A 27,622-nucleotide genomic window follows, 5' to 3' on the forward strand; every position below is an offset into this window, starting at 1 on the left:
TTGGTTTACCCACTAAGAAAGACTTGATCAGTCTGTAATTTTAATGGTAGGTGTAGTCTAACATGCTGAGACAGAATATCAAAAAGAAAATCCAGAAAATAACTTTTAAATATCTATATTAATTTATTTGTATTTTATTGAGAAAAAGAAGTATTTGATCCCCTAGTAACCATCAAGAGTTCTTGTTAATACAGACAAGTTAGACTCTCCAAATTACCTTGTCACCTAAATTGAAGACACCTGATATCACTAATGACTTGTATAAAAGCCACCTAGCCACAGAATCAATCAGTTTGTCAGACTCCAAACTCTCCAACATGGGAAAGACTAAAGAGCTTTCTGTGGATTTAAGGGAGAAGATTGTAGACCTGCACAAGACCGGTATGGGCTACAAAACCATTAGCAAGAAGCTGGGCGTTAAGGTGACAACTGTTGGTGCAATTGTGCGCAAGTACAAGACTCACAACATGATCATCAATCGACCTAGGTCTGGGGCTCCAAACAAGATCTCACCTCGTGGGGTTTCCAGGATCATGAGAACGGTGAGAAATAGACCTAATACAACACGGGCAGAGTTAGTGGATGATCTTAAAGCAGCTGGGATCACAGTCACCAAGCAAACAGTTGGTAACACTTTACACCGCAATGGTCTAACATCTTGCAGTGCTCGCAAAGTACCCCTGCTTAAGAAAGCACATGTGCAGGCCCGCCTGAACTTTGCCAATGAACATCTGAATGACTTGGAGAGTGACTGGGAGGTGTTATGGTCAGATGAGACCAAAATTGAGCTCTTTGGCATCAATTCAACCCGTCGTGTCTGGAGGGAGAGACGTGCTGCTTATGACCCCAAGAACACCATCCCCACTGTCAAGCATGGAGGTGGTAACATTATGCTTTGGGGGTGTTTTTCTGCACAGGGCACAGGGCTACTTCACCGTATCAATGGGAGGATGGACGGAGCCATGTACCGTAAAATCCTAAGTGAAAACCTCCTTCCCTCTGCCAGGAAGCTTAAAATAGGTCGTGGATGGGTCTTCCAGCAGGATAATGACCCAAAGCATACAGCCAAGGCAACCAAGGAGTGGCTGAAGAAGAAACATATCAAGGTCATGGAGTGGCCCAGCCAGTCTCCGGACCTGAATCCTATAGAAAATCTATGGAGAGAGCTGAAGCTCAGAGTTGCCAAGCGACAGCCACGGAATCTTGATGATTTAGAGGTCATTTGCAAAGAAGAGTGGACCAAAATTCCTCCTAATATGTGCAGAAACCTGGTCATCAACTACAAAAAACGTCTGACCCTCTGTGCTTGCTAATAAGGGGTTTGCCACAAAGTACTAAGTCCTTTTGGCAAGAGGGTTCAAATACTTATTTTCCTCAATAAAATGCAAATAAATTAATACAAATTCTTTAAAGTCGATTTCTTGATTTTTTTTTTTTTTTTTTTTGGTGATATTCTGTCTCAGCATGTTAGACTACACCTACCATTAATATTACAGACTGATCGAGTCTTTATTAGTGGCCAAACCAACAAAATCAGCAAGGGATCAAATACTTGTTTTCCCCACTGTATAATAATTTAGAATATTCTCAATATTGTGTGTGAACACAATTTAGGCTTTTTCAGCCATTCATTCATATTCAGTAAATGCTTTATCCTAGTTGTGGTGGATCTGGATCCTCTTCCAGACCTGCCAACCATAACACATTTTAATGTTGGGGTAATTTACAAATTATCACTCAAATACTCATTAAAGGAGCAAGGTTTATTTTTTTCCTCCAATAAAATCAGCAGACGAGTCAATTGAATCCGGAATGATCGTCACTCATCCAGGTGGTTTGAACTCTATTAACGGACACCGTGGAAGCCCGCCCCCCAATCTCACCTTAGTAATCTCTCCTCTCCACTCGATTTTCCTGCTTAAAATGTTCTGATGCCATGTTCTCACTTTCTGTCAAGGTAAATGGAGAGACTTTGAGTTGAAATAAAATCCTATCAATTTATGTTCGACTTGCCTAACATTAGGCAAGTATACAGTATAGTTAGCATCAGTATAACTATACAACTTTATTTATGATGGATGTCTGTGAAAAATTTCAGCCTGAAAATAGTCAAAAAGGCAGTTTTAGCCAAAAGAGAAATCAGAAAGTGATTAAAAATGCTGCTTTCTGTCCTGCACTGGTCAGCACAGATGTGTTCAAAAAATGTAATCAAGCTTATTGAGGTAGAAAATGGAGTGGAGTTGGAGTTTTACAGTAACCCCGAGGCAAGTGGTATATCCCCCCCCCCCCCCCCCCCCTCCCCCAGTGGTCTCTACAGTTTCAACATTAGACAAGTATTTTGTGAAAGGACTATATGGAGTTTTACACTCCTCCTGCTGGGTGCATCGGTCACAGGGCACCATTCATGCACACACTCGTTCGCACCCGGGGCAATTTACTCTATCCAGTTTGCCTACCTGCATGTTTCTAGACAATGCAAGGAAGCCCACCCAGACACGTAGAGAAATGTGAAACTCCACACAGGATCAGAAGAGACCCTGGAGCTGTAAGGCAGCAGTGCTACCCGCTGCTCCAACATGTCGTCCATCTAGTTGTGTTGAACACGTCGTTTCTACTCAAGTTCATAATTAAGTTGTCTTTAATCCCTTTATGACCTTGTTTGTCTATATTTAAATTTCCACCTCTAATGTTCTGTTCTGTTTGCCCTACAGAGTTGTATGCGACAGAGCATGCCCATGTGCGCATGCTGCGCGTACTACAGACGGTGTTTGCTCGTCCACTCGAAAGAGAAGCAATCATGGACTCTACCGAGCTGGCCACAATCTTCCCGAGTTTGGATGAGATTATCGAGATGCACTGTGAGTCCTCTCTTGAATAATCTTGTATTAAAGTTTGAATTAAAAAAAAAAACCTAATAGACTGCAACAAGACCATCTATATGTATTGGATATTATTCTTTCAGATGCTTTCTGTGAGACTCTGAAGAAGCTACGCCAAGAAGATGAATATGTGGTTAAAAATATCAGCACTCCGCTGCTCAACAGAGTGAGTACCGTCATTTATCCAAACGAAATTTGGAAACCCTATGATGATAAATGATCCACAAGATGTAATAATTTTATTACCATAAGTTATGTAGGGTGTATTTGTAATTTATTCTATCCACATTCACTGGATATGAACAATCGCACGTTCTGATTGGCTACTCTACTACTAGGCTATCAGCTCGTATATCGTGAGTAGAGAAAAACAAAATGGCGGTGCGTGTTGCTGAACCAACTGAGGATGAAATAAAAACTCTACTCGAAAACAAAACCCCCCAAAAATGATCAAGTATTTAAAAGAAATGGCTGAAAGAATGCCCCCCCCCCCCCCCCCCCCCCCAAAAAAAAGACTCCTGTTCCCCACTCCAGCTCAGTCAGTAGCAGTAATGCACAAGAAGAACCCCCCCCAAATATGGGGAAAAAAAAGCAACAATATGGAATAAAAGTATTTGATGATAAAGTGGTCCAGGCAACCCCAAACCCCCCAAGAATTATTATAGCATTTTTCATGTCTGTGAAGATTCTCAGTCATCCAGGTCATGGTAAACTGTGGGTGGTAAAAGAGAGCAACTGGACTTGCTTGAAGATTCTTGAAGACGTTTCGCCTCTCATCCGAAAGGCTTCTTCAGTTCTGTCTGACTGGTAGGGAGCATCAGGTATTTATCCTAAATACCTGATGCTCCCTACCAGTCAGACAGAACTGAAGAAGCCTTTCGGATGAGAGGCGAAACATCTTCAAGAATCTTCAAGCAAGTCCAGTTGCTCTCTTTTACCACCCACAGTATAGCATTTTTCTAGCCTAGTAAACTAGACCCACCCGCCTAGCGGCCAAAAATATTTTTGCCTAGCGAATGGGTCTAGCCTCGCACCATATCAACAAAACACCCCGGGCATCAAATCGTGCCTGCCATTCACAACGCAAGGTTTTTGTTTGGATTCTTTGGGCGGGCTTTTGCAGGAGTGATGACAAGGCTGCGCGACGCTGGAGAAAGCACAACAGGAAAGATGGCTATGGGCTAGTGAACAGTGCGCGTTTGACTCCGCTTTGGAATCAGTTTTAGAAGAATTAGACTTGGAGTTTTCGTTGAAACATGAGCAGGAAGAGGCTCTCCGCTCATTCCTTTTCAAGAAGGACGTTTTCGCTGTTTTGCCGACCGGCTATGGCAAAAGTCTGATCTACCAGCTGGCTCCGCTCGTAGCCAAAAGGATGTGGCTAGTTTGTGCAGTACGAAGAATTAAAAAACGGCTTTGAAACATTACTTTTTGATTGTTTCTTATTTTCCCGTTATTTTAAATTTAAGGGAAATTATTTCACCAAACACCACTAAATAAAAACTCTCAAAAACAGTTTAAGCAAACCCTTGAAAAACACTTGAAAAAAAGTCTATGTTAAGTATGTGGTACAGACTCCAAACTTGTGGTCATTATCTCCAAACTTCTTAATATCTAGAACCTGTTTATTAATTAATACACATTTTGAAAAATTATTTCAAGGCCTCCCCCACTGCTTTCTGTCGCTCTGACTACGTCACAGTCACTGTTGCGCTGATTGGTAAGAGCGTTGGCCTATACGCACAGAGACGGTTTGAAAGACAACGGGTTGTTCCTACCCACCCCCTTCGGAAATGTCTACGACCGAGGCCAGACTAAATATTCACATTTAGTCTGGCTTGCCAGGCTAGCATTTTTCACAAATTGCTATCATTTTTCACCGGTTTGTTTACATTCTAAGTAAAAATAATTTTGTCGGACGTTTCGTATGAAGTTTTTATCGAATTTGCAAAAAATAAAAATGCTCTGTTTCTCAAAATCCAGTGAATGTCAATATAATAAAACAGTTATTCCACTCGAGCTTGTCGTACGTGGCTTATAGCCAACTCGGTGCTACGCGCCTCGTCGGCCATCAGCTCGTGTACGACTCGATTTCATGGAATAATTGTTAAATATTCAATTCTTAATGATTTTATTTATAAAAAGCTGGCATACGGCTATGCTTTCACACACTCACAGTTCAATGGCTCAGAGGGTGAATGGTTCCAGAAGCTCACAGCTCGTTTCTGTAGTCGTCAGTCATGGACTCTGGTTCAGATCAAGAGCAGACAGAAGAAAGATAGCCGCTTCAATACCTTCATCCAGGTATATACACATGCAAACACTTTCTACACAGCTTTCCAGTCGGCGGCCAATGCAGATGTGTAGGGGTCGAGGGTAAACAGTCAGTAAAGTGTTGTAATTTATTTAATATCAGAATCACTCTGTAAGCTGTTAAACAGAATTCTGAAGAATTAATCTGCTCTTTGGATACGGGAGAGGAATAGCGTCGACATTATTTTTTTTTTTTTAATTTATGTAATTGTAAATTACTATTATTAGACTGATGGAATAAGCTGATTTATTGGATTATTATTATTATTATTCACTTTTTCTATAGTATGAGTAAATACAGTGCACCTGTGTTGCACTGGAATACATAAAAACCCCTATAATGCACAAATATTTTCTTGTCTATATTTTAGGAGGCTGAGAGTAAGCCACAGTGCAGAAGATTACAGCTGAAGGACATCATCCCCATTGAGATGCAGAGACTAACAAAGTACCCACTGCTGTTGGAAAACATTGCCAAGAGCACAGGTTTGTTTTTTTGTTTTTAAACTGGTTAAAAACTTGCCTCTGGTTTAAATAATAATAATAAACAGCTGCAGTGAGATACTTGCTGAAGGACCTACGGTAGAACGCGTGTTGTGAACATTTTCTGATGTGGGTTGTTCATTCGTTAACTAATTCACTCGTATTCAGTACCCACACAGTGTCAGGGTCCCAGTGAATCCCAAATATTATAGACATATTAAGTGGGAATTCAGGGCTGCATCCCAAAAATGCTTAAATAGCAATGAATGAATGGTGTACTTGAATATCATCTGATTTGGGATAGATATCCCCCTTTTATTGATTATTCTGGGCTTGTGAACACATGACCCACTCGCCCGTATGGGATTCTTCATCAGACTGTTGCTACAAAGTTGAAAGCATGTAATTGTACACATCATTGCCCAACCTCACTAATGCTTTTGTGTCTGAAGGGGCGAATCCCCACAGGCACACACACAAATGCCGTGAAACGTCTTCCTGGAGGAGGGGGAACTTATAAACTACTGTAGCAATAGGTGTTTTTTTTTTGTTGTTGTTGTTTGTTTTTTTTAAATCAAATATCTTCCTTCATACTTCTCTGTACTGGAACACCAAGCATGCTGTTAAGATAAGACTCTTTATTATCCCACAATGGGGAAATTTCCTGTTTGCAGCAGAAGAGGACATATCAAGCCACATAAGTTTAAAAAAAAAAGTGTGTGTGTGTGTATGTATATATGTATGTGTGTGTATATATGTATGTGTGTGTATGTATGTATGTGTGTGTGTGTGTATATATGTGTATATATATATATGTATATATATATATATATATTGGGTGCGATTATCCCCCCCTCTGGTTTTTTTATCTCTGCTGAAAAAAAATCCTCGGGGACAACCCCGTCAATAAAACAAACCAACCAAAAAAAAAACGTTGACATGACAGGCATGTTGTGACACAGTTTTCTGTGGTCTACATTGCACTCACTTTCAAAATGACCCGAAGTGGCAGCTTTGATGTTCACGAATGTCCCCAGCAAATAGATACGTTGTAGGTAATAACAATATCCAGAGTGTGAACATGGATTTAGCGCCATGAATCACATCCTTATTGATGAGTGCAACAGAATGAATGTGTATCCACACTGACAGCCTTCTTTTCCTCGCTGTCAATGGGCCAGACGTGCGTTCCTTCCCTGCTGAGAAATTCGCAGAAATGTGGATTAAAGAAGGGCGAAACGCGGCGGATAGCGCACCGACGGGAAAGCAGAAAAGGCCACATGAACTGCGCCATCAGAGCAAACTGTTCATTTAGTATTCATGTATTTTAGTGATTTTCGAGTCACTGTCCATTTAATCCGGAGGGAGAGAAACATCACAGCAACGCGACAAGCAATGCGAACTTTGTTGTGTGTTAGTGTTCGTGTATTTAGTCAGAGAGATAGGAAGATGTGTTCGTTTTCATTTAGTGTTATTCATTTGATATCATCGGATGTTATTGAGCTGTTAGCCTATTGTTACCTTAATTTTGTGATGTTTCATGATTTAAAAAAAAAAAACATCCCCCCTTCTGTTTTTTTGACAAATCGCACCCTATATATATATATATATATATATATATATATATATATATATATATATATATCAATATATATATATATATCATCTCATTATCTCTAGCCGCTTTATCCTGTTCTACAGGGTTGCAGGCAAGCTGGAGCCTATCCCAGCTGACTACGGGCGAAAGGCGGGGTACACCCTGGACAAGTCGCCAGGTCATCACAGGGCTGACACATAGACACAGACAACCATTCGCACTCACATTCACACCTACGGTCAATTTAGAGCCACCAGTTAACCTAACCTGCATGTCTTTGGACTGTGGGGGAAACCGGAGCACCCGGAGGAAACCCACGCGGACACGGGGAGAACATGCAAACTCTGCACAGAAAGGCCCTCGCCAGCCACGGGGCTCGAACCCGGACCTTCTTGCTGTGAGGCGACAGCGCTAACCACTACACCACCGTGCCGCCATATATATATATATATATATATATATATATATATATATATATGTATATACACACACACACTGTATGTGTGTGTGTAAGATAAATACTAAATTAGAGGAATTATGAAGTAGATGAAACACACTTATTGCAAAAGATAAAATGGGGGGAACCAACCCAGCTATGTTATCATGCTTGCTAAAACGGAGCAGAGAATAGATACTGAGATTAGATAAAATGCACAGATTAAAATCAAGCAAAAGCTTGAGGCCTGCTCTCAGCCATTACGATTAGGTTTTAAATGTGTAAAGTACAGAAAACCACATCAAAAAGCACTCATTTAGCCCCTAGCTAAACAGATTTACATGATGATTTACACTGACTCAGTAAAGCAAACAGAAGCCTTTACTGACTAAAATTTTACTGATGGAACTAAATTTTAAATGCATAAAGTGCAGAAAAACTCGCAAAAGACATTTTGTTTATCACTAGCCGGCTGATATTAGCATGTAATCTAAAACAGATCAGACAATTGACAGCTCTATCAAAAACTTCGATGCATTATCAGGCATATGGAAGAATCAATAAGCTTGTTTTTATCCACTTTAAGAGCAGTTAGTAATAGTTGCCATTTTATGACTTGTATGCAACTGTTTTCTTCTCACAGAAGATAATGCGGAGAAAGAAAATATCCAGCAGGCTGCTGACTGCTGTCGTAAGATCCTAAACCATGTCAATGAGGAGGTGAAACACATGGAGGATCTTCTGGTAGGAATGTTTTTCGAGAGATCCTTATTTGTTGAAGATTTTGGCTGAACACACGATCTACTAAACGGATGTGGTGCTGAACAGGTACAGTTAGGTCCATAAATATTTGGACAGAGACAACATTTTTCTAATTTTGGTTCTGTACATTACCACAATGAATTTTGAACAAAACAATTCAGATGCAGTTGAAGTTCAGACTTTCAGCTTTAATTCAGTGGGTTGAACAAAATGTGAGGAACTAAAGCATTTTTTTTAAACACAATCCCTTCATTTCAGGGTCTCAAAAGTAATTGGACAAATTAAATAATTGTAAATAAAATGTTAATTTCTAATACTTGGTTGAAAACCCTTTGTTGGCAATGACTGCCTGAAGTCTTGAACTCATGGACATCACCAGACGCTGTGTTTCCTCCTTTTTAATGCTCTGCCAGGCCTTTACTGCAGCGGTTTTCAGTTGCTGTTTGTTTGTGGGCCTTTCTGTCTGAAGTTTAGTCTTTAACAAGTGAAATGCATGCTCAACTGGGCTCAGATCAGGTGACTGACTTGGCCATTCAAGAATATTCCACTTCTTTGCTTTAATAAACTCCTGGATTGCTTTGGCTTTATGTTTTGGGTCATTGTCCATCTGTATTATGAAACGCCGACCAATCAGTTTGGCTGCGTTTGGCTGGATTTGAGCACGCAGTATGTCTCTGAATACCTCAGAATTCATCCGGCTGCTTCTGTCCTGTGTCACATCAATAAACACTAGTGACCCAGTGCCACTGGCAGCCATGCATGCCCAAGCCATCACACTGCCTCCACCGTGTTTTACAGATGATGTGGTATGCTTTGGATCATGAGCTGTACCACACCTTCGCCATACTTTTTTCTTTCCATCATTCTGGTAGAGGTTGATCTTGGTTTCATCTGTCCAAAGAATGTTCTTCCAGAACTGTGCTGGCTTGTTTAGATGTTTTTTAGCAAAGTCCAATCTAGCCTTTTTATTCTTGAGGCTTATGAGTGGCTTGCACCGTGCAGTGAACCCTCTGTATTTACTTTCATGCAGTCTTCTCTTTATGGTAGATTTGGATATTGATACGCCTACCTCCTGGAGAGTGTTGTTCACTTTGTTGGCTGTTGTGAAGGGGTTTCTCTTCACCATGGAAATTATTCTGCGATCATCCACCACTGTTGTCTTCTGTGGGCATCTAGGTCTTTTTGCATTGATGAGCTCACCAGTGCTTTCTTTCTTTCTCAGGATGTACCAAACTGTAGATTTTGCCACTCCTAATATTGTAGCAATTTCTCGGATGAGGTTTTTTCTGTTTTCGCAGCTTAAGGATGGCTTGTTTCACCTGCATGGAGAGCTCCTTTGACTGCATGTTTTCTTCACAGCAAAATCTTCCAAATGCAAGCACCACACCTCAAATCAACTCCAGACCTTTTACCTGCTTAATTGAGAATGACATAACGAAGGAATTTCCCACACCTGCCCATGAAATAGCCTTTGAGTCAATCATCCAATTACTTTTGGTCCCTTTAGAAACAGGGTGGCACATGTTAAGGAGCTGAAACTCCTAAACCCTTCATCCAATTTTAATGTGGATACCCTCAAATGAAAGCTGAAAGTCTGGACTTTATGTCCCTGTCCATTATATAACTATAACTTGAATATGTTTCAGTAAACAGGTAAAAAAAAAAAAAGAAAATTTGTCAGTGTCCAAATATATATGGACCTAACTGTACCCTTTCCATACAACACGCTCTTCTGTAATACTTTACTGTCGCAATATTGTTACACACAGTTTATCGAACGCTGCAAAAATTCTTCCAGGATTCCAGTAAAAGGGAGGGGTGTGGTGTTTTAAATGTCATTTTATTTATTTTTCTGTCTTAAGACTTGGTAATGACTTTACTTGATGATAGCCCATGTTAACTATGTGCAAAGGAAGTAATTCAGAAATTACACATTTAATTTTGCCATAACTATAATCCATAATCTCAACCCAGGGGTGTCAATCATATGGCCCCTCGGCCCAGACCAGCCCAATCAAGCTTCTTGTCTGGCCCATCAAATAAATTTAGAATCCATATTGTGAATGGAAAAAAATTGACTTGTTCCCAAAGAAAAAAGTTATTCCACTAGGGGGCAAAATGGAGCAATGAACACAGGGCCATAACCTCCACTACTGGATCATGTGCTAATGAGAGAGAATTTTCCAATAGCACGTTTAAAAATTTAATGCTGTAACCATGTATATTTCCAAACGAACTAATTTAGGTACATTTGTTTGAAAAATATCTGGCTGATTTGCAGTCTGTTTTTATCTGTTTTCGTATCTGTGTGCATTGAAGATGTACAAGTGAGCAAGTTCTTGTAGTATTTGTCTACTAAACTCTTCTGGCCATTTGACATTGAACTAAGTTTAATTTGGCTCATTGCTCCCCCACTCTAAGCCATAACCCATAATCCTCTCAGAATATTTGTCCTAACCTCCCAAGTCATTTCATTCAAGGGGAACTGAAGTCATTTTTAAACTTGCTTTATTTCTTAATTAATGTGTTGTTCAATTAAGTTTCCAGTTTTATTAACCTTATATCGTGACTCGTATATTACACTTATCGGCCTTTTCGGTTTTTAGCCATGTCGAATGTCGTTCGTATGGTCCACGGCAGGCGTCGCTTATCCACGCGATCTTCACGAGATTTGTGCGAGACTTCAAACGTCAAGTGTCGGCGCCGCCATTTTGAAAACTGTTTACACGGCAGTTAGATCGCCATATCATTCCAATTTGGATTAATTTTGCGATTTGCCAGCTTCATCGGTGATGGAGTGTCAGGCGTGCCTCGGGCTGCACATGCACTGTGTACAAGGCGCACCTGAGCTCATTTAAGGAACTGTGTGTTTACCTGTTTAAGGACTGTGCTGATGTATTTGCATCGCGAAGTATTATGATACGCATTACTGAGTCTTCCTACCCGTTGTCTTGATTTCCCGTTTCACGATCCTCGTGCCTGTTTCTCGTTCTCGTCCTCGCTTAGCCTTTGATGTACTGTTTGTGCCTCGACTGACCGTTTTGCCTGTATTCTCGTTTTTGATCTCGCCTGCCGTTTTGGATTGTTTGCCTGTGTAAATATTGTCTCACTGTATATATATTCTGCACTTTATTAAACTGTATACTTCTGCACATACATCCGCCTCCCTCGCGTACGTGACATGGAGGTTATTTCATGTGACTTCGAACCGACGTGGAGTAGAGAAGGGTTGGAAAGACGACAGGATGAGGACGAGTCCGTCGCGCTGGTATTTACGTCATTACTGTCGCACAATTAAAACGTGCCGGATCAGGCGGCTGGTGGGTTTTCAAAATAAATACATGCATGTATTTGTGATAAATGCATCTTGTACTGAGCGCATTTCCCACATAATCCTCACTAAGGTTTCGGACAGCACTACAAAACGGCGTCCCCACTATATAGTGAGTAGGGAGCGGTTTCGGACAGCACTACATACTATATAGTGAGTAGGGAGCGATTTCGGACACGGGGAAAACTTCCAGCTTGATTACGTCAGCATTCGAAGGAGGGTGCGTGCGTCTTTTGACAACGTTGGCCGATGTCGGTCACTTTGATTTCCGCTGTACGTTTTACCTCCGTCCTACGATGTCTCACACAGGTCTCGGCGAATCTCGTTTACGGCCATCGCTTTGACCATATGGACTGATGGCGTATTTCAAACACTCATAACTTGCTATAGCAGTGACAAAATAGCTGTCAGAAATGCATTCCTACATTTTATAAAATAAGAAATAGAATTTTGAGCATAAAAAAATTTGCCTTCAGTTCCCCTTTAATCCATTTAGCCCATTTTCTCCTTCTCTTTGTCTGTATGTCTCCTAACCCTAATGCATGATCTATAATGCTCTTTTGCCTTCCGTTACAAGACTTTGAAAGACTACCAGCGCAAGTTGGACACTTCAGGGCTGAAGCCCAGCAATGAGCTCTACACGGAGTACAAGGTAAGAGATGGTCTCATGACTCTCTGTACTCGGCATCGTGTAACAGCATAAACGTTGGGTTTTAAGAGCTTAATCTCTCTTTCAGAACTTTGACCTGACAACAAAATGTATGATTTACGAGGGGCCACTTACATGGAGGGTTACTAAGGAAAAAGCTCTCGGTAACGTCTGCTGTTTAAGTCTGTGTAGAATTTGTGCCACACTTAGCAATGTACTGTTTTGACAGATCATTGATTACTATTCTTAATGGGATTTTGGCCTGACGTGTGTCTAGATGTTCAGGGTGTGTTGCTGGGAGACCTGTTGGTCCTTCTGCAGAAACAAGATGATAAGATGCTCTTGAAATGCCAAAGTAAGAGTAACATTGCTGCACAGGAGGGCAAGCAAATGCTCAGCCCCATCATAAAGCTGGATTCCGCTTTCCTCCGAGAGGTGGCCACAGGTAACTGTCTGCTTGTGTGTGTGTGTGTGTGTGTGTCTCTGATTGGTAGGAAGGTGAGATTGTTTCCAGAAAGTGACATTCATAGACATTTTTTTTCCTCTCTCTCTAGATCGTAAGGCATTCTACGTAATCTTCACTTGGGAAAGTGGAGCACAGATCTATGAACTTGTGGCCCAGTCGGTTGCTGAACGGAAAATGTGAGTATGTTAGGGGTAAAAAGCAAAGCAGTATGGTTTACATCAGAAGGATGAGCAGTTATTAAACAGTAATCTGTACCATAGTTTAACAGACCCACAACTTTTGTCTTGTAGATGGACAGATTCGATAAAGTCATCAGTAGGGGAGTTGAAAAAGAGTGGCGGTCATACGCTGGAAAGGAAGTCTAGCAGCGTGTCGAGTAACAGCTCCACACTCTCATACGGCAGCTCGTGAGTATTTTTGTTACTTTTAAATGTCTAAATGTTTACTATTGGCTGCTATTTTCAGTCATTATAATGGCATTTTCTATCCGTTTAGCTTAGTATGGGTTAATTTGGTTCATTTTATATGTACAAAATATATACATGTGCACGGTGGTGTAGTGGTTAGCACTGTCTCCTCTCAGCAAGAAGGTTCCGGGTTCGAATCTCGCGGGGTTTGCATGTTCTACCCGTATCTGCGTGGGTTTCCTCTGGTTTCCTTCACAGTTCAGAGACGTACAGGTTAAGTAAAATACCCAGCCAATGGGGTTGCACAAGCCAGTGCATACTTAGTGCAGGTCCCAAGCCCAGATAGATTGGGGAGGGTTGCATCAGGAAGGGCATCTGGTGTAAAACCTGTGCGAAATCAAATATGTGGAACAGAGCTGCTGTGGTGATCCCTAATGGGAGCAGCCAAAAAAATAAAAGTCAAAAAAAAAAAATGTGCCAAAAGTATAACCGAATACAAAAATGTAATGCTGTAACTAGGGCTGAACGATCTATCGTTTTCGACCGAAAATCGCGATCTCAGACAACATGATTTTGGGATCGTCAAAGCCGCGGTTTTTCTCAGTGCTCCTAAACTGACCCATGTTTTGTTTCGTCAATAAATTGTCCTAATTTTTTACACTACAGACAAAAAAATTACGTTCAGGAAAGCCTTGTGGCGCTCACTGTGAAAGAATTTTGTGAATATCTCCTTCCGTTTTCGTGTAAATCCCCGTTGTTTGGAGGGAGCGCTGTGAGGAAAAAGTGCGCTTTCTCTGTCTCTGTGTCTGAGCGCGCGGGTGGGGGAGGGGCTGATCGCTCTCTCTCTCACACACAGGAGGGAGGGGCCCTGCAATAGCGACCGCTACAGCCACTGCATCACTCTTCTTTCCCACAGGGGAACTGTTGGCTCTAGTTATAATTTATAATGCTTATGTACATTCTTTTACAAAAGTGCAATATTTTGATGCTGCTGAGCCATTGATCAACCTTTTTTTTTTTTATGTCTGATATGTTGTAGATGGGAAAAGTAAAAGAAGCAAAAGTTTACTTAAGAAAGATGGCTCTCTTTTTATTATTTTAAGTTATTATAACTTGTTCCTCAGGCACTCAATGTTAATAAACAGGCCTACATTTGAAATCTGTTGACCTCAGTTTTCATTCTTGCATTAGCTTTATGGAATTCATTGTATTAATTAATTTGCACTGAAACTTGATTTAAAGAAAAACAATCGTGGTTGAAATCGCAATATCTGCCAGAAAAATCGCAATTCAATTTTTTCTTAAAATCGTTCAGCCCTAGCCGTAACCTACAGTTTAATTGGCTTTTCTTTTAATTGATTTTAATTTTTGTTTGAGGTTTTTAAGCCTAAAACAAATGTTTATATTGAATTATGTTATTGCTTTGTTTAGCAATAAAATGCAGGAACGAGAATTTGCACCTCTGCTTGTGTCAAATATCCGACAGTCAGTGCACTTTAGCCGTGGTGTATTGTTTACGGTCCGGTAATTATTAGCACCACTGGTAAAGATGAGTAAAAAGGGTTATGAAATGTGTATATAAAAGGTGTAATATAAAAAGAATCTTGCAACATTTTTCCTTTTTCTCTTTGAAAAAGTTTTTCAGTTAAAAGTTGGATTTCACTCATTTTCTGTGTGAGATTAAGCTAATTAACCAAAGCGAAATATTTTATAATACAGAAGGCTGCAAAAGTAGATATACAGTAATGAAAAAACAAAATGTTCGCACAAAATGTTATTTTATTGATTGATTATACAAACCTATCAATAATAAACATATTAGTCCCTCAAATGTTCAAACTGTTTGCCCCCTGGCATTCACGCACTCTGGGACAAAGGTCTTTATCAGCATCAATTTCCTGGCAAGCCTCCTGTATGAACTGAATCATGGCATCAACAGAACGTGGCTTGCATGCGAAAACCCCATCTTTTACACATCCCCAGAAAAAGAAGTTCATCGGGGTGAGATCCGGCGCGAACGTGGTGGCCAGTCAACGGCTCCCCGACGTCCAGTCCACCTGTTGGGAAATTCTTTGTCAAGTAGCACACGCACATTGAGTGCGAAGTGCGGTGGCGCCCCATACTACTGAAAGTAGAAGTCATCCTGTTGCTGCTGTTCGCGTATAATCCTTACTGTGTACCTACTTTTGCAGCCCCCTGTATATTTAATGCATATTGACCAGGGGTGCAGATAATGTATATGATACCAACCGCAACTACACAGTGTTCCAAATTATTATGCAAATGATATTTTTTCTCTGATTTTCCTAAATGGTCGACGCAAATGACAGTCGGTATAATTTAAGTCGACCAACCGTTAGAGTATAAATCGAATTTTATTGAACAAGCCTCCCAATGATAAGTGTGTTTTTTTCAAAAAAAAGAAAAACTCAATGCACTGTTCCAAATTATGCACAACAGCGTTTCAAAACATTTTATAGGCTGTAAAGAACTGAAAATGGTCATTTGTTGAATTTGCAGCATTAGGTCGTCATATATACTGAAATCGAAAGCTATTTCAATCAAAAACATCTTAACAGGCCAAGTTACATGTTAAAGTGCATATCCTGGACCAATTTAGTGTTTGTTTTTTATATGAAAGTATGTCCCTTTACACACTCATCCAGAAGGGTAATTTTGCACAAGGCCATCTGTCTACAGCAGAAAAAAATAAAATAAAACACATCTGGAAAAATCCCAAGGGAGTCTGGAGCCAGATTGATCCAGATTCGTGGCGTCACGTGCGGATCTACCAGCAGGCTGAGAGACCCTGCGTGGATTCAGTGAACAGTCTGTGTAGACCAAGTTTAGCATGCATATCCCTTGATACATGTGAAGTAAGTGTATTATCGCCCAGCGCTTTCGTGGCGTTTACTTTTGTGTGTCAATAAATAACATTATCCGTGTACCACACAAACACAGGAACACCTAATTTAGAGTGTAGCGTCTCTTATTTCTTACCCTGGCAACAGTCAACTTGTGAATTGCCGATTTTCTTGGTCTTTTTCTCGGCTCTGCTTTGGTCCTCGGCTTCGAGGGCCTCAGTGGATGCGGCACTTCACCTTCTGTCGGGGAGACGAGCACTGCTGGATCCTTTGGTGACGCTGACACAAATGGAGACGGTGTTGCTTTGGGCATTCTAACAGATGGAACTGCGTCTTTTTTCAGATCAAGTTGCTTCTTGAAGCCCATTTCCCACTGCAAATAGTTCTCAAAGTCGTCGGGCTTTATGAAGTGAGCCCCGCATATGATGCTGTGGTCTGTTGCCAGTTTTTCCGGGTGCCTCACACGAAGCGCTCCTATTTCTCTCTCATTGTCCGGTCTTTTGGAAAACGATGAGTACTAATCCCATTAAGATTGGTGTTGCTACACCCTCCTATGATTCATCTGTTAACCATTTTAATAATTACGCGATAACGTTGAAGAAATTTGCAGAAAACCACCAGGTCGTTTCCTCATAAACAAACCAGTGCTGACATGGGATTCAGAAGGAGGCTGACATCACGAAAATCAGTGTTTGCCAGGAAATCGCTGGTTACGAATGTAACCGTGGTTCTATGACTAAGTGGAAGACCGCCAGGGCAGTGCTGAAAGCACTAATGGAAGGATCTTTGCAACCGCGCGTTTCGAGAATCGCATACAAAAGTTGTCATCTTATGGCTACGTTCACACTGCAGGCTGAAGTGACTCAAATCCGATCTTTTCGCCCATATGTGACCTGTATCCGATCTTTTATTGACAATATGAACGACACAGATCCGATTTTTTCAAATCCGACCCAGGCCGTTTGGATATGTGGTCCTAATTCCGATTCCTATCCGCTCTTTTCATATGCGACTTCAGTCTGAACCGCCAGGTCGCATTCATCCGACTTGCACGTCATCAACAAGCCACAAACGTCACTATTCTGCGCTGAAGTAGGCGGCGGGTCTCTCAAAAAAAGTTACAACAACATGGCGCATGACCACGGGCGCAGATAGAGGGTGGGACTCGTCCCACCCAGATTTAAATTCACCTCGTTTGGTCCCCCCCACTTATAGAGAGGAAAAAACGTCTATGCTGTCTTTCTTTGCATAAGGCAAACCTCACGGAAAAATCAAAAGACTAATTACCATTCGGTTTATTGAGGTGCACAGCAGTGTATACATAGTTGCAACAACTCACATAAAACAAAACAAAGACTGATATTCAGTTGGTTGAGCTGCGCAGACTGCACAGGTTGCGAGCTCGAGCTTGGTTGCTATGGTTACTAACAACAAGTTTGACAGGCATATCGGGGTTGGGGTTGGTTTGCTGGCAGCTTTGTCCCTCCCAGTTTTTTGTCCCCTCCCAGTTCAAAAAACGTATCTGCGCCCCTGCGCATGACATCAATGCGAGGGACGCTTCGGGCTGTGAAGGTTCTGAATCTTCTCAATGGAAGGACGCAGAGGTTAGGGAGCTGATTTCCATTTGGGGGGATGCAGCTATTCAAGCTAGATTGGATGAGTCATACCGCAACCGGGCGGTTTTACTTCCGTAAACACTGACCATGCTCACTGCGTGTGACGTCGTCGTATCCTGCAATGCGCATGCGGAACACTTTTAGGTCGCTTTTCGTTCATACTGAGGATCACATACAAGTCGCATATATTTGTTAATGTGAACGACCTCACAAAAAAATCGGATTTCACAAAAAAATCGGAATTGAGCATTAAGCCTTGCAGTGTGAACGTAGCGTATGACGTGCCTGCTTATATAAGGCAACATCCCACGTCATTTGGCCTCAAGATCATTCTCGCGCAATCCGAGTGACCAAAGACCCTGGCGGTCTTCCACTTAGTCATAGAACCACGGTTACATTTGTAACCAGCGTTCTATTTCCTTCACTCCAGACCGCCAGGGCGGTGCTGAAAGCACTAGTGGAAGACGAATACCAACCCAGTCACGAGGAATTCAGAAGAGCATCACCACCTTCTGGAAGAACAGCTGCGCACAGCAATGGCATGGACGCAACGTTTAGCCTGTAGTACCGGGCAAATGTACATGTATTGGACCAAGTTGCAGCAGCACAAATGTCAGAGAATGGTACACCCCGGAGAGCTGCCCATGATGTTGCCGAAGGAAATAGAACCAAATGTTAAGTTTTTTCAGAGGCGGACCAATTCGCCTCAAATGGCTTGATTTCAACTGAATTTTTCTGGTATCGTGCAAAGTGAAAAAAAATTGCACAAAATGCAAAATGTGACAGATATTTGACTAAAGTTTAATCTAAAATAAGAGACTTGCATTGATATTGCTCCTAAATATACCCAAGATGTGCCCTTTAACATAGGACCCCTTCTTTGATATCACCTTCACAATTCTTGCATCCATGGAACTTGAGTTTTTGGAGAGTTTCTGCTTGAATTTCTTTACAGGATGTCAGAATAGCCTCCCAGAGCTGCTGTTTTGATGTGAACTGCCTCCCACCCTCATAGATGTTTTGCTTGAGGATACTCCAAAGGTTCTCAATCGGGTTGAGGTCAGGGGAGGATGGGGGCCACACCATGAGTTTCTCTCCTTTTATGCCCATAGCAGCCAATGACACTGAGGTATTCTTTGCAGCATGAGATGGTGCATTGTCATGCATGAAGATGATTTTGCTACAGAAGGCACGGTTCTTCTTTTTGTACCATGGGAGAAAGTGGTCAGTCAGAAACTCTATATACTTTGCCGAGGTCATTTTCACACCTTCAAGGACCCTAAAGGGGCCTCCCGGCTCTCTCCCCATGATTCCGGCCCAAAACATGACTCCGCCACCTCCTTGCTGATGTCGCAGCCTTGTTGGGACATGGTGGCCATCCACTACTCCATCCATCTGGACCGTCCAGGGTTGCATGGCACTCATCAGTAAACAAGACCTGTTTTTGTTTGAAAATTAGTCGTCTTGTATTTCTGGGCCCACTGCAACCGTTTCTGCTTGTGAGCACTGGTTAGGGTGGCCGAATAGTAGGTTTATGCACAACTGCAAGCCTCTGGAGGATCCTACACCTTGAGGTCCGCGGGACTCCAGAGGCACCAGCAGCTTCAAATACCTGTTTGCTGCTTTGTAATGGCACTTTAGCAGCTGCTTTCTTAATCCGATGAATTTGTCTGGCAGAAACCTTCCTCCTTATGCAGGGGTGCCCACAATATTTTGATTCGCGAGCTACTTTTAAAATGACCATGTTAATATGATCTACTCGGACTAGGTTGTTACCACTACTAGGCCTACTATGACTACTAGTACTGCTACTACTACTACTAGGCCTACTACTACTAATAATAATAACAATAATGACACTTGTTTTGATTTATAAACATTCATATGCAATTTGTTTAATAATATGCAAACATGCATACAAAAAGGTGACTGAAATTTACATTCAAATTATGTTAAATGCATAAGCTTTGTACTCCTAAACATGTATTTTTGTTCAAATCACTGTTAACTTTTATAAACCGCAAACTACTAATATGTAAACATGAAACAAGCCCACTGTAAAAAAAAAAAAAAAAAAGGGGGGGGCTATGTTTAGAAAAAAAAAGTTAAATGCATCCAGACAGGCATTGTAAACCCCAAAACATTTTTGTTCACATCAATTGACTTTTGTATAGCCTGCTAGACAGAGATTTGACATTTACAACAATTTTATATAAAAACATTTTTCCTTCTTTTATATTTTTTTTCTTTTTTTTTTTTTTTACCGTGGAACTTAGCAACAGCGCAACTTTAATACATAGCATACTGATGTAGGCCCTAAATCGGATCTTAATCCGATGATGATCGGCACTGGAGGGAGTCAGAGAGGGCTGCATAGTCCGGACAGTAGCTGCTGGTAGTGAGCCTCAAGCAGGCCTCGAGATGATCGTCGGACATACTGGAGCGGTATTTAGACTTAATGATCTTCATAAGCGAAAAGGCCGACTCGCACAAATAAGTGGAGCCGAACAATGCGGTTAAGGAGGTGGCACATTGCCGCATGTTCGGGTACTTCGCCTCCGTGAGTAAATTCCAAAACGCCCCATGCGCCCTGGACTTCAACTCGATGTCAGACTGCAGCATCAGCATCTCGTCTTCCACGGCAGACATGTTCAGCTGAAACAGTGCCGCAACTTTTGAGGCGAGGGAATCCACCTCAGTATCTTCCCCGAATGGGTGGCACATGAATGTAGCTAGTGGCTCGAGCAAAGCAAAGTCTTGAAATCGCTTCTCAAACTCAGACTGGAGAATTTCAATCTGCTCAGTGTAGCGCGCACTGTTAAGTTGCGCAAACGCCCTCCCTTGCATCTCCAGCTCCGAGGCGAGGTTTCGGAAGTTTCCTAAATCACGGCGCTGCATCTTTGAAACCAGCAGTTTCATTTTGCTGGTTGTCATGGTAACCTAATGTAACAATTTTTTTGACGCAGCGCTTGGCTGACATTTCGCTTCAGGGAAAAAGCGAATTTGTTTACATGTAAAAATGACCACGATTTTTTTTTTTTTTAAATTTCATAACAAATATATTAATATTTACATATCAATCATGAGATCTACCATCCCTGCCTTCGAGGTCGATCGCGATCGACGTAGTGGGCACCCAGGTCCTTATGTGTTTATCTGCACGAACCCATCTGTGCTCTGAATCAGCCCCAAATCTCTTCGCAGTACGATGATCACGCTTAAGTTTTCGTGAAATATCTAACGTTTTCATACCTTGTCCAAGGCATCGCACTATTTGACGCTTTTCGGCAGCAGAGAGATCCTTTCTCTTTCCCATATTGCTTGAAACCCGTGGCCTGCTTAATAATATGGGACGTCCTTCTTTTAAGTAGTTTTTCCTTTAATTGGGCTCACCTGGCAAACTAATTATCACAGGTGTCTGAGATTGATTTCAATGGTCCAAAGAGCCCTGAGACACACTACCATCCATGAGGTTTAATTGAAAAACAAAAAATTAAATCTTTGACACTTAAATCCAATTTGCATAATAATTTGGGAATGCGGCGTAGAAAGATTTCTCAAAGGTTAACAGGTTGGTTAATTTTTCTCTCACACACACACACACACTGACTCATTTCTCTTGTTTAGACTGAACCCCCCTCTCAGCCCTACTGACAATGGACCAGACGTATTGAAAAGCTCTGCTGGTAAGAATTTATGCTCATTTGTCATTTAAGGTTATTTATTTGTGAGGGTTTTCTTCCTGTAGAAGAATTCCTTCGGAACCATGAATTGTTTGTGCAATTCTATGCAACTCTATTGTGCACGTCGGTTTGTAAAACGGTAGGCACAATGTTCATCCATTTGTTCTTTTTTGGTGCTTTGTTTCAGTGCTTTACAAATCCATGGCATGGTGCAAAGAATAAGCCATTATTGTATAAGAAGATTTTTAGCAGTGTGTTTCACGCAATCCTCTCAGTGAAAGCACTCGCACCACAAAGCTGAGCTCTAGAGCACCATTTTGAAGAGCACCAGGGATCTGTTCTCTGGACTGCTCCTGGGCTTAAAAAAAAAAAAAAAAGCTTTTATATGCTACAAAATAAACTGAACTCCTTGGACCAAATGGCCTTGGGGGATGAAAATGTATTGCGTTTATTTTAACTTATTGCCCTGTTGTGATTGTGATGCATCTTGTAATTTAAAAAGGTCAAGATAAGGACAGTCTTGCGGATGAAAAGTTCAGACACACTCAGTCGTCACTGATTGACTACTTGGCTGCCAGTGGATTTGACCCTCTGGGTTACAGCAATGCCCCTCCAGAGCGCTCGGGCACTGTGGCTTTGGATGAAGGTCGGTGTACTTTCCATTGTCCTACCATGACGCATCTTGCTTCATATCCAGTGGTTCTTGAAAGTTTGTGAACTCTCTGTAGCAAGTGTTTAGGTGGGTGGAGCACGGAAGCACGGCAGGCCAGTACGGAGTTCTCTCTACCTCTCTTTTTTTTTTTTTTATTATTAGCTTTTCAGCTTCTACACGTTTATTTATACATAGACGTACACCCACGCCACACACACGTGTTCTGGTCGGGAAAGAGCCCGCTCTGCTCTCGCTCTCCTCCTTAAATAGGGCACGGTCACTGGGGAAGACACACAAACACATTAATCAACCTCAGGTGCAGTGATTCTGCCACTTACCTTCCCTGACTCCGCCCTCCGGTCACAGACCGCCGCTTGACCACGCCCCCACTGCCACACACTCTCTCTTTTTAAAATGTTCTGTATTTTTTGCATAAATGTGACCTGAACCATCAGCAGATTTTCACACAAGCCTTAAAAGCAGATAAAGAGAACCCAATTAAACAAATGAGACAAAACTATTATACTTGGTCATTTATTTATTGAGGAAAATGGTCCAATATTATAGATCAGCGAGTGGCAAAAGTATGTGAACCTTTGCTTTCAGTATCAGGTGTGACCCTGTTGTGCAGCGATAACTGCAACTACACTACGTTCACACTGCAAGGCTTAACGCTCAATTCCGATTTTTTTGTGAGATCGTTCACATTAACAAATATATGCGACTTGTATGTGATCCTCAGTATGAACGAAAAGCGACCTAAAAGTGTTCCGCATGCGCATTGCAGGATACGGCGACGTCACACGCAGTGAGCATGGCCAGTGTTTACGGAAGTAACCTAAAGTTTCCTGTGTATGACAGTAGCCAGCATGGAGTACCTGGCGATGATGCAGTTGTTGTTGCGACGGAGCCAGAACATGCACAATAGCCTGATGTTAAGGAGGAGGTTGAGAAGGAAGAGGGCAAGGGTTTTGGCTCAGGCGTTCTGCGGGTAGTGACTGCAACCTCCGTTCAAAGGAACATCAAAGCCATGTTGTTGTAACTTTTTTTTGAGAGACCCGCCGCCTACTTCAGCGCAGAATGGTGACGTTTGTGGCTTGTTGATGACGTGTAAGTCGGATGAACGCGACCTGGCGGTTCAGACTGAAGTCGCATATGAAAAGATCGGATAGGAATCGGAATTAGGACCACATATCCAAACGGCCTGGGTCGGATTTGAAAAAATCGGATCTGTGTCGTTCATATTGTCAATAAAAGATCGGATACAGGTCACATACGGGCGAAAAAATCGGATTTGAGTCACTTCAGCCTGCAGTGTGAACGTAGTGTAAACGTTGATCAGTAACTGTTTGATTAATTCTGCACATCGGCTTGGAGGAATTTTAACCCATTCCTCTGTGCAGAACAGCTTCAAATCTGGGATGTAATATTTGTGCAGAAATGTATCAAATTCTAAATGGTTCTGTAACAGTTCGCTATGCGTATGTGGAGCACAGAGGACGGCAGGACAGAGATCAGGTTCGAAATAGGGCTTTATTGTCACACTTTTCAGTGAACAATCTTTCATTGACCAGACACACACACAGCCAGCGTCTAGTCCGGGGGTGAGCTCCTCTGCTCTCGCTCTCCCTCCTTAAGTAGGGCGCGGTCACTGGGAAGACACACACAAACACAGGTTAAATGATGTCAGGTGTAGTGATTCTGCCACTTACCTTCCCTGACTCCGCCCTCCTGTCACAGACCGGCGCTTGACCACGCCCCCGCTGCCACAGGTTCACAAACCTTCAAGCACTAGTCTGTGTAGGAAGTCGAATATTGCATATTATTTTCAACAAATGTAATGGTATATGTACTATATTGGCATGAGCAGCATTCTTACGTCAATGTCCCGACAGTATCGTCTTTGAAGACACTGTTAGTCGGAAGTACCGGTCTGTCCAAGAATTCCCAGCCTGACAGGGAGAGTGGAGCAGAGCTGGAGAAGCAGGAGAACGACGCAAGTCAAGCACAAGGTATTAGCAGAGCTACGTACTTAAGAGAATATGGTAACGCGTCGATCTAATTTTTGATGGCTTTTGCGACTGTACACCATCCGTATGTACGCGTTCCACCACAGGGAACCCGACCATAAGTGCAAGGCAATGTATCTCATAAACACTTTCCTACCAGACACCGAAATTTGTATCTTTATTTACATAAGATAGATGGGTTTTTATCTAGCACTTTTTTTTTTTATTTTAAAAAATAACGTGGGATTATTTGCTAACACTGTAGCAGCCCTTGGCATTAAGAACAGCAGCAGCAGAGTGATGGGTACAGATGCGTTTTATTCCTCTTGAACATGAGTATAACATCAAACACCATACACCATCCACTGTGAAAACAATTAAAGAAAACAAAAATAATTAACATAACATAGTTGGGTACTTCCGTCCCAAATCACCAGATTTAGAAAAATGTTCGCCACTGACCATCTCAGATTTGCTTCATGCTTTCTGGAAATATTGTCAGTGTGCCCAATAAATAGTGTACAAATTTTAGGCTTGTACCTTCATTAGTTTGCGATACAGGGGCTTAAAAAAAAAAAAAAGGGGCGTGGCCCCAATTTCACTGTTAAAACGCGTGCTACAGAAAATGGGCCTAACTTCCATAAGTCATTACATTTAAATTATTCATGTAAGATACATGAAATTTTCAAGGATTGTTCTTCAATGCCAGACGCCTTTAAATACCATAATATAAAGTTCACAGTTCAATATTTGCCAAGTTATGGCTTGCTGAAAATCATAAAAAAAATGTCTTCTATCGTGCTTTGGAGAAACTTTGACGTCCCATATCTCCACATTAAAGCACACCAGATCTTTCAAATTTTCTTATTTATTACTCATGTTATAGTACTCTTGGCAACTTAGGTATGTGTTCAAAAGAAATCAAACTTTGATTTATTAGGCTTTAAAAAAAATTTTTTGCACCTATAATTCAAATGCATATTAGAAATGTATGACAAGATCTACCATAAAAACAATCTTATACCACTGGAAAGAGCTTGTTTTGATTAGCAAATGCACAAAATACGAAGTTGGTACCCTAAACCAAACTATAAATATTAAGGTATCAAGTACGGCATGTTTTACGATAGACGGAAATGCTGTTTTAAGGCATATAATCTACTTGGATGCATCCAGAGATGCATAAAAACTGAAAAACCACAAAATTCATGAGAATTTTTATCACTATCCCTTAGAAGCACATATTTACTTTTCATGGTAAATCACCCTGGGATGGTATTGGAGGCACTGTAAAGTGGTCAGCAGCTCGAGCTAGCTTACAGGCAGTCACGAGTGATCACATACTAACCCCATCTGATCTGTTTTTGTGGGCAGAAAAACGTATCAAGAACATCCATTTCATCTGGGTTGGTACAGGGGAAGTTATGGAGAGTGGAAAAGCATTGGAGACGAGGTTTTCAAGGTCAGCTACTATTCCTGGAACAAGAGACAACCACTCATTCGTTCCAATCATGTCCAACCAGCTGTAGGTCAGCAGGGTGTCAGGTGGTCCTAGCTTCATTGTGGATATGAGTGGGAATCGGCCACAAGTAATGCATAAAACCCCTGTTAAATCAGCAGTCTCTCTGGCAGATACAATTCCTGGTAAATATGTTGTACATTTGTATGACAGACAGCGGTGGATAGGCAGCATTCGTGCATTATCAGAGGAGGAACAAGATGTACAAGTAACATTTATGCATCCTCATGGTCCCTCTCAGACTTACAGCTGGTCCAGGAGAGAGGATAACTGTTGGGTCCCTCTGGTGCGTGTCATGAAAATCATTGATTCCTCACTTACATCAACTGGCAGGCAGTATAAACTTCCATCTGATGTGGAAAAGCAAATCAATACACTGTTTAAGCTCTTCAAATAAATTATTTTTAAGGTTATTTTTCCTACACTGTAGGTTTGTAATTTGTATTGTAATATGCCTTAAAACAGCATTTCCATCTATCGTAAAACATGCCGTACTTGATACCTTAATATTTATAGTTTGGTTTAGGGTACCAACTTTCATATTTTGTACATTTGCTAATCAAAACAAGCTCTTTCCAGTGGTATAATTGTTTTTATGGTAGACCTTGTCATACATTTGTAATATGCATTTGAATTATAGGTGCAAATTTTTTATTTTTTTATTTTTAAAGCCTAATAAATCAGAAAGCTTGATTTCTTTTGAACACATACCTACTTGCCTAAAGAGTACTATAACATGAGTAATAAGAAAATTTGAAAGATCTGGTGTGCTTTAATGTGGAGATATGGGGCATCAAAGTTGCTCCGAAGCACAATAGACTTTGATTTTCAGCAAGCCATAACTTGGCAAATATTGAACTGTGAACTTTATATTATGGTATTTAAAGGCGTCTGGCATTGAAGAACAGTCCTTGAAAACTTCATGTATCTTGCATGAATCTTGCATGAATAGTTTAAATGTAATGACTTATGGAAGTTAGGTCCATTTTCTGTAGCATGCTAGCCTGGCAAGCCAGACTAAATGTGAATATTTAGTCTGGTCTCGGTCGTAGACATTTCCGAAGGGTGTGGGTAGGAACAACCCGTTGTCTTTCAAACTGTGTCTGTGCGTATAGGCCAACGCTCTGACCAATCAGCGCAACGGTGACTGTGACGTAGTCAAAGCGACAGAAAGCAGTAGGGGAGACTTTTGCCATAGCTGGTTGGCAAAACAGCGAAAACGTCCTTCTTGAAAAGGAATGAGCGGAGAGCCTCTTCTTGCTCATGTTTCAACGAAAGCTCCAAGTCTAATTCTTTTAAAACTGATTCCAAAGCGGAGTCAAACGCGCGCTGTTCACTAGCCGTAGCCATCTTTCCTGTTGTGCTTTCTCCAGCGTTGCGCAGCCTTGTCATCACTCCTGCAAAAGCCCGCCCAAAGAATCCAAACAAAAACCTTGCGTTGTGATTGGCGGGCACGATTTGATGCCCAGGGTGTGTTGTTGATATGGTCCGAGGCTAGACCCACTCGTAGGCAAAAATATTTTTGGCCACTAGGCGGGTGGGTCTAGTTTACTAGGCTAGTAGCATGCGTTTTAACAGTGAAATTGGGGTCACGCCCCTTTTTTAAAGCCCCTATATCTCAAACTAATGAAGGTACAAGCCTAAAATTTTGTACACTATTTATTGGGTACACTGACAATATTTCCAGAAAGTATGAAGCAAATCTGAGATGGTCAGTGGCGAGGCCTCTGGTGGGTTCACATGGATTGACCCAGTTGTAAACAAATGCACAATTTCAGAGTAATGTTTACAGACTATGCTCTGAACGTTACACACCTTGCTCCACTCAACCAAGAGTGCAAACCTCTATAACTTAGCCAAACGAGCACCATTAGCCTCTGCGCTCAAAGTCTCGTGCTAAACTGCAGTTTTACCAATGCACCGAACACACAAACACAACACACTCAATAAACAGCACAT

The 27,622-nt window shown here is 41.5% G+C and overlaps 1 protein-coding gene across 5 annotated transcripts in view; it reads left to right on the forward strand.

Moving 5' to 3' along the window:
• The window catches only part of arhgef1b (Rho guanine nucleotide exchange factor (GEF) 1b), a 171,052-nt gene that overhangs the window by 120,662 nt on the left and 22,768 nt on the right, over positions 1-27,622 (forward strand). For all 5 annotated transcript variants that reach the window (XM_060900162.1, XM_060900164.1, XM_060900165.1 and 2 more), the window contains 13 exons: positions 2,712-2,858; positions 2,963-3,045; positions 5,055-5,180; positions 5,561-5,675; positions 8,349-8,449; positions 12,376-12,450; positions 12,536-12,611; positions 12,725-12,892; positions 13,002-13,089; positions 13,204-13,320; positions 21,428-21,486; positions 21,986-22,129; positions 24,031-24,147. In XM_060900162.1, coding sequence (XP_060756145.1) covers positions 2,712-2,858; positions 2,963-3,045; positions 5,055-5,180; positions 5,561-5,675; positions 8,349-8,449; positions 12,376-12,450; positions 12,536-12,611; positions 12,725-12,892; positions 13,002-13,089; positions 13,204-13,320; positions 21,428-21,486; positions 21,986-22,129; positions 24,031-24,147 — 1,416 coding nt within the window. The remainder of the gene's footprint in view (positions 1-2,711; positions 2,859-2,962; positions 3,046-5,054; positions 5,181-5,560; positions 5,676-8,348; positions 8,450-12,375; positions 12,451-12,535; positions 12,612-12,724; positions 12,893-13,001; positions 13,090-13,203; positions 13,321-21,427; positions 21,487-21,985; positions 22,130-24,030; positions 24,148-27,622) is intronic.

The sequence above is a fragment of the Neoarius graeffei genome, chromosome 19, assembly GCF_027579695.1.
Source record: "Neoarius graeffei isolate fNeoGra1 chromosome 19, fNeoGra1.pri, whole genome shotgun sequence".
Lineage (NCBI taxonomy): Eukaryota > Metazoa > Chordata > Actinopteri > Siluriformes > Ariidae > Neoarius > Neoarius graeffei.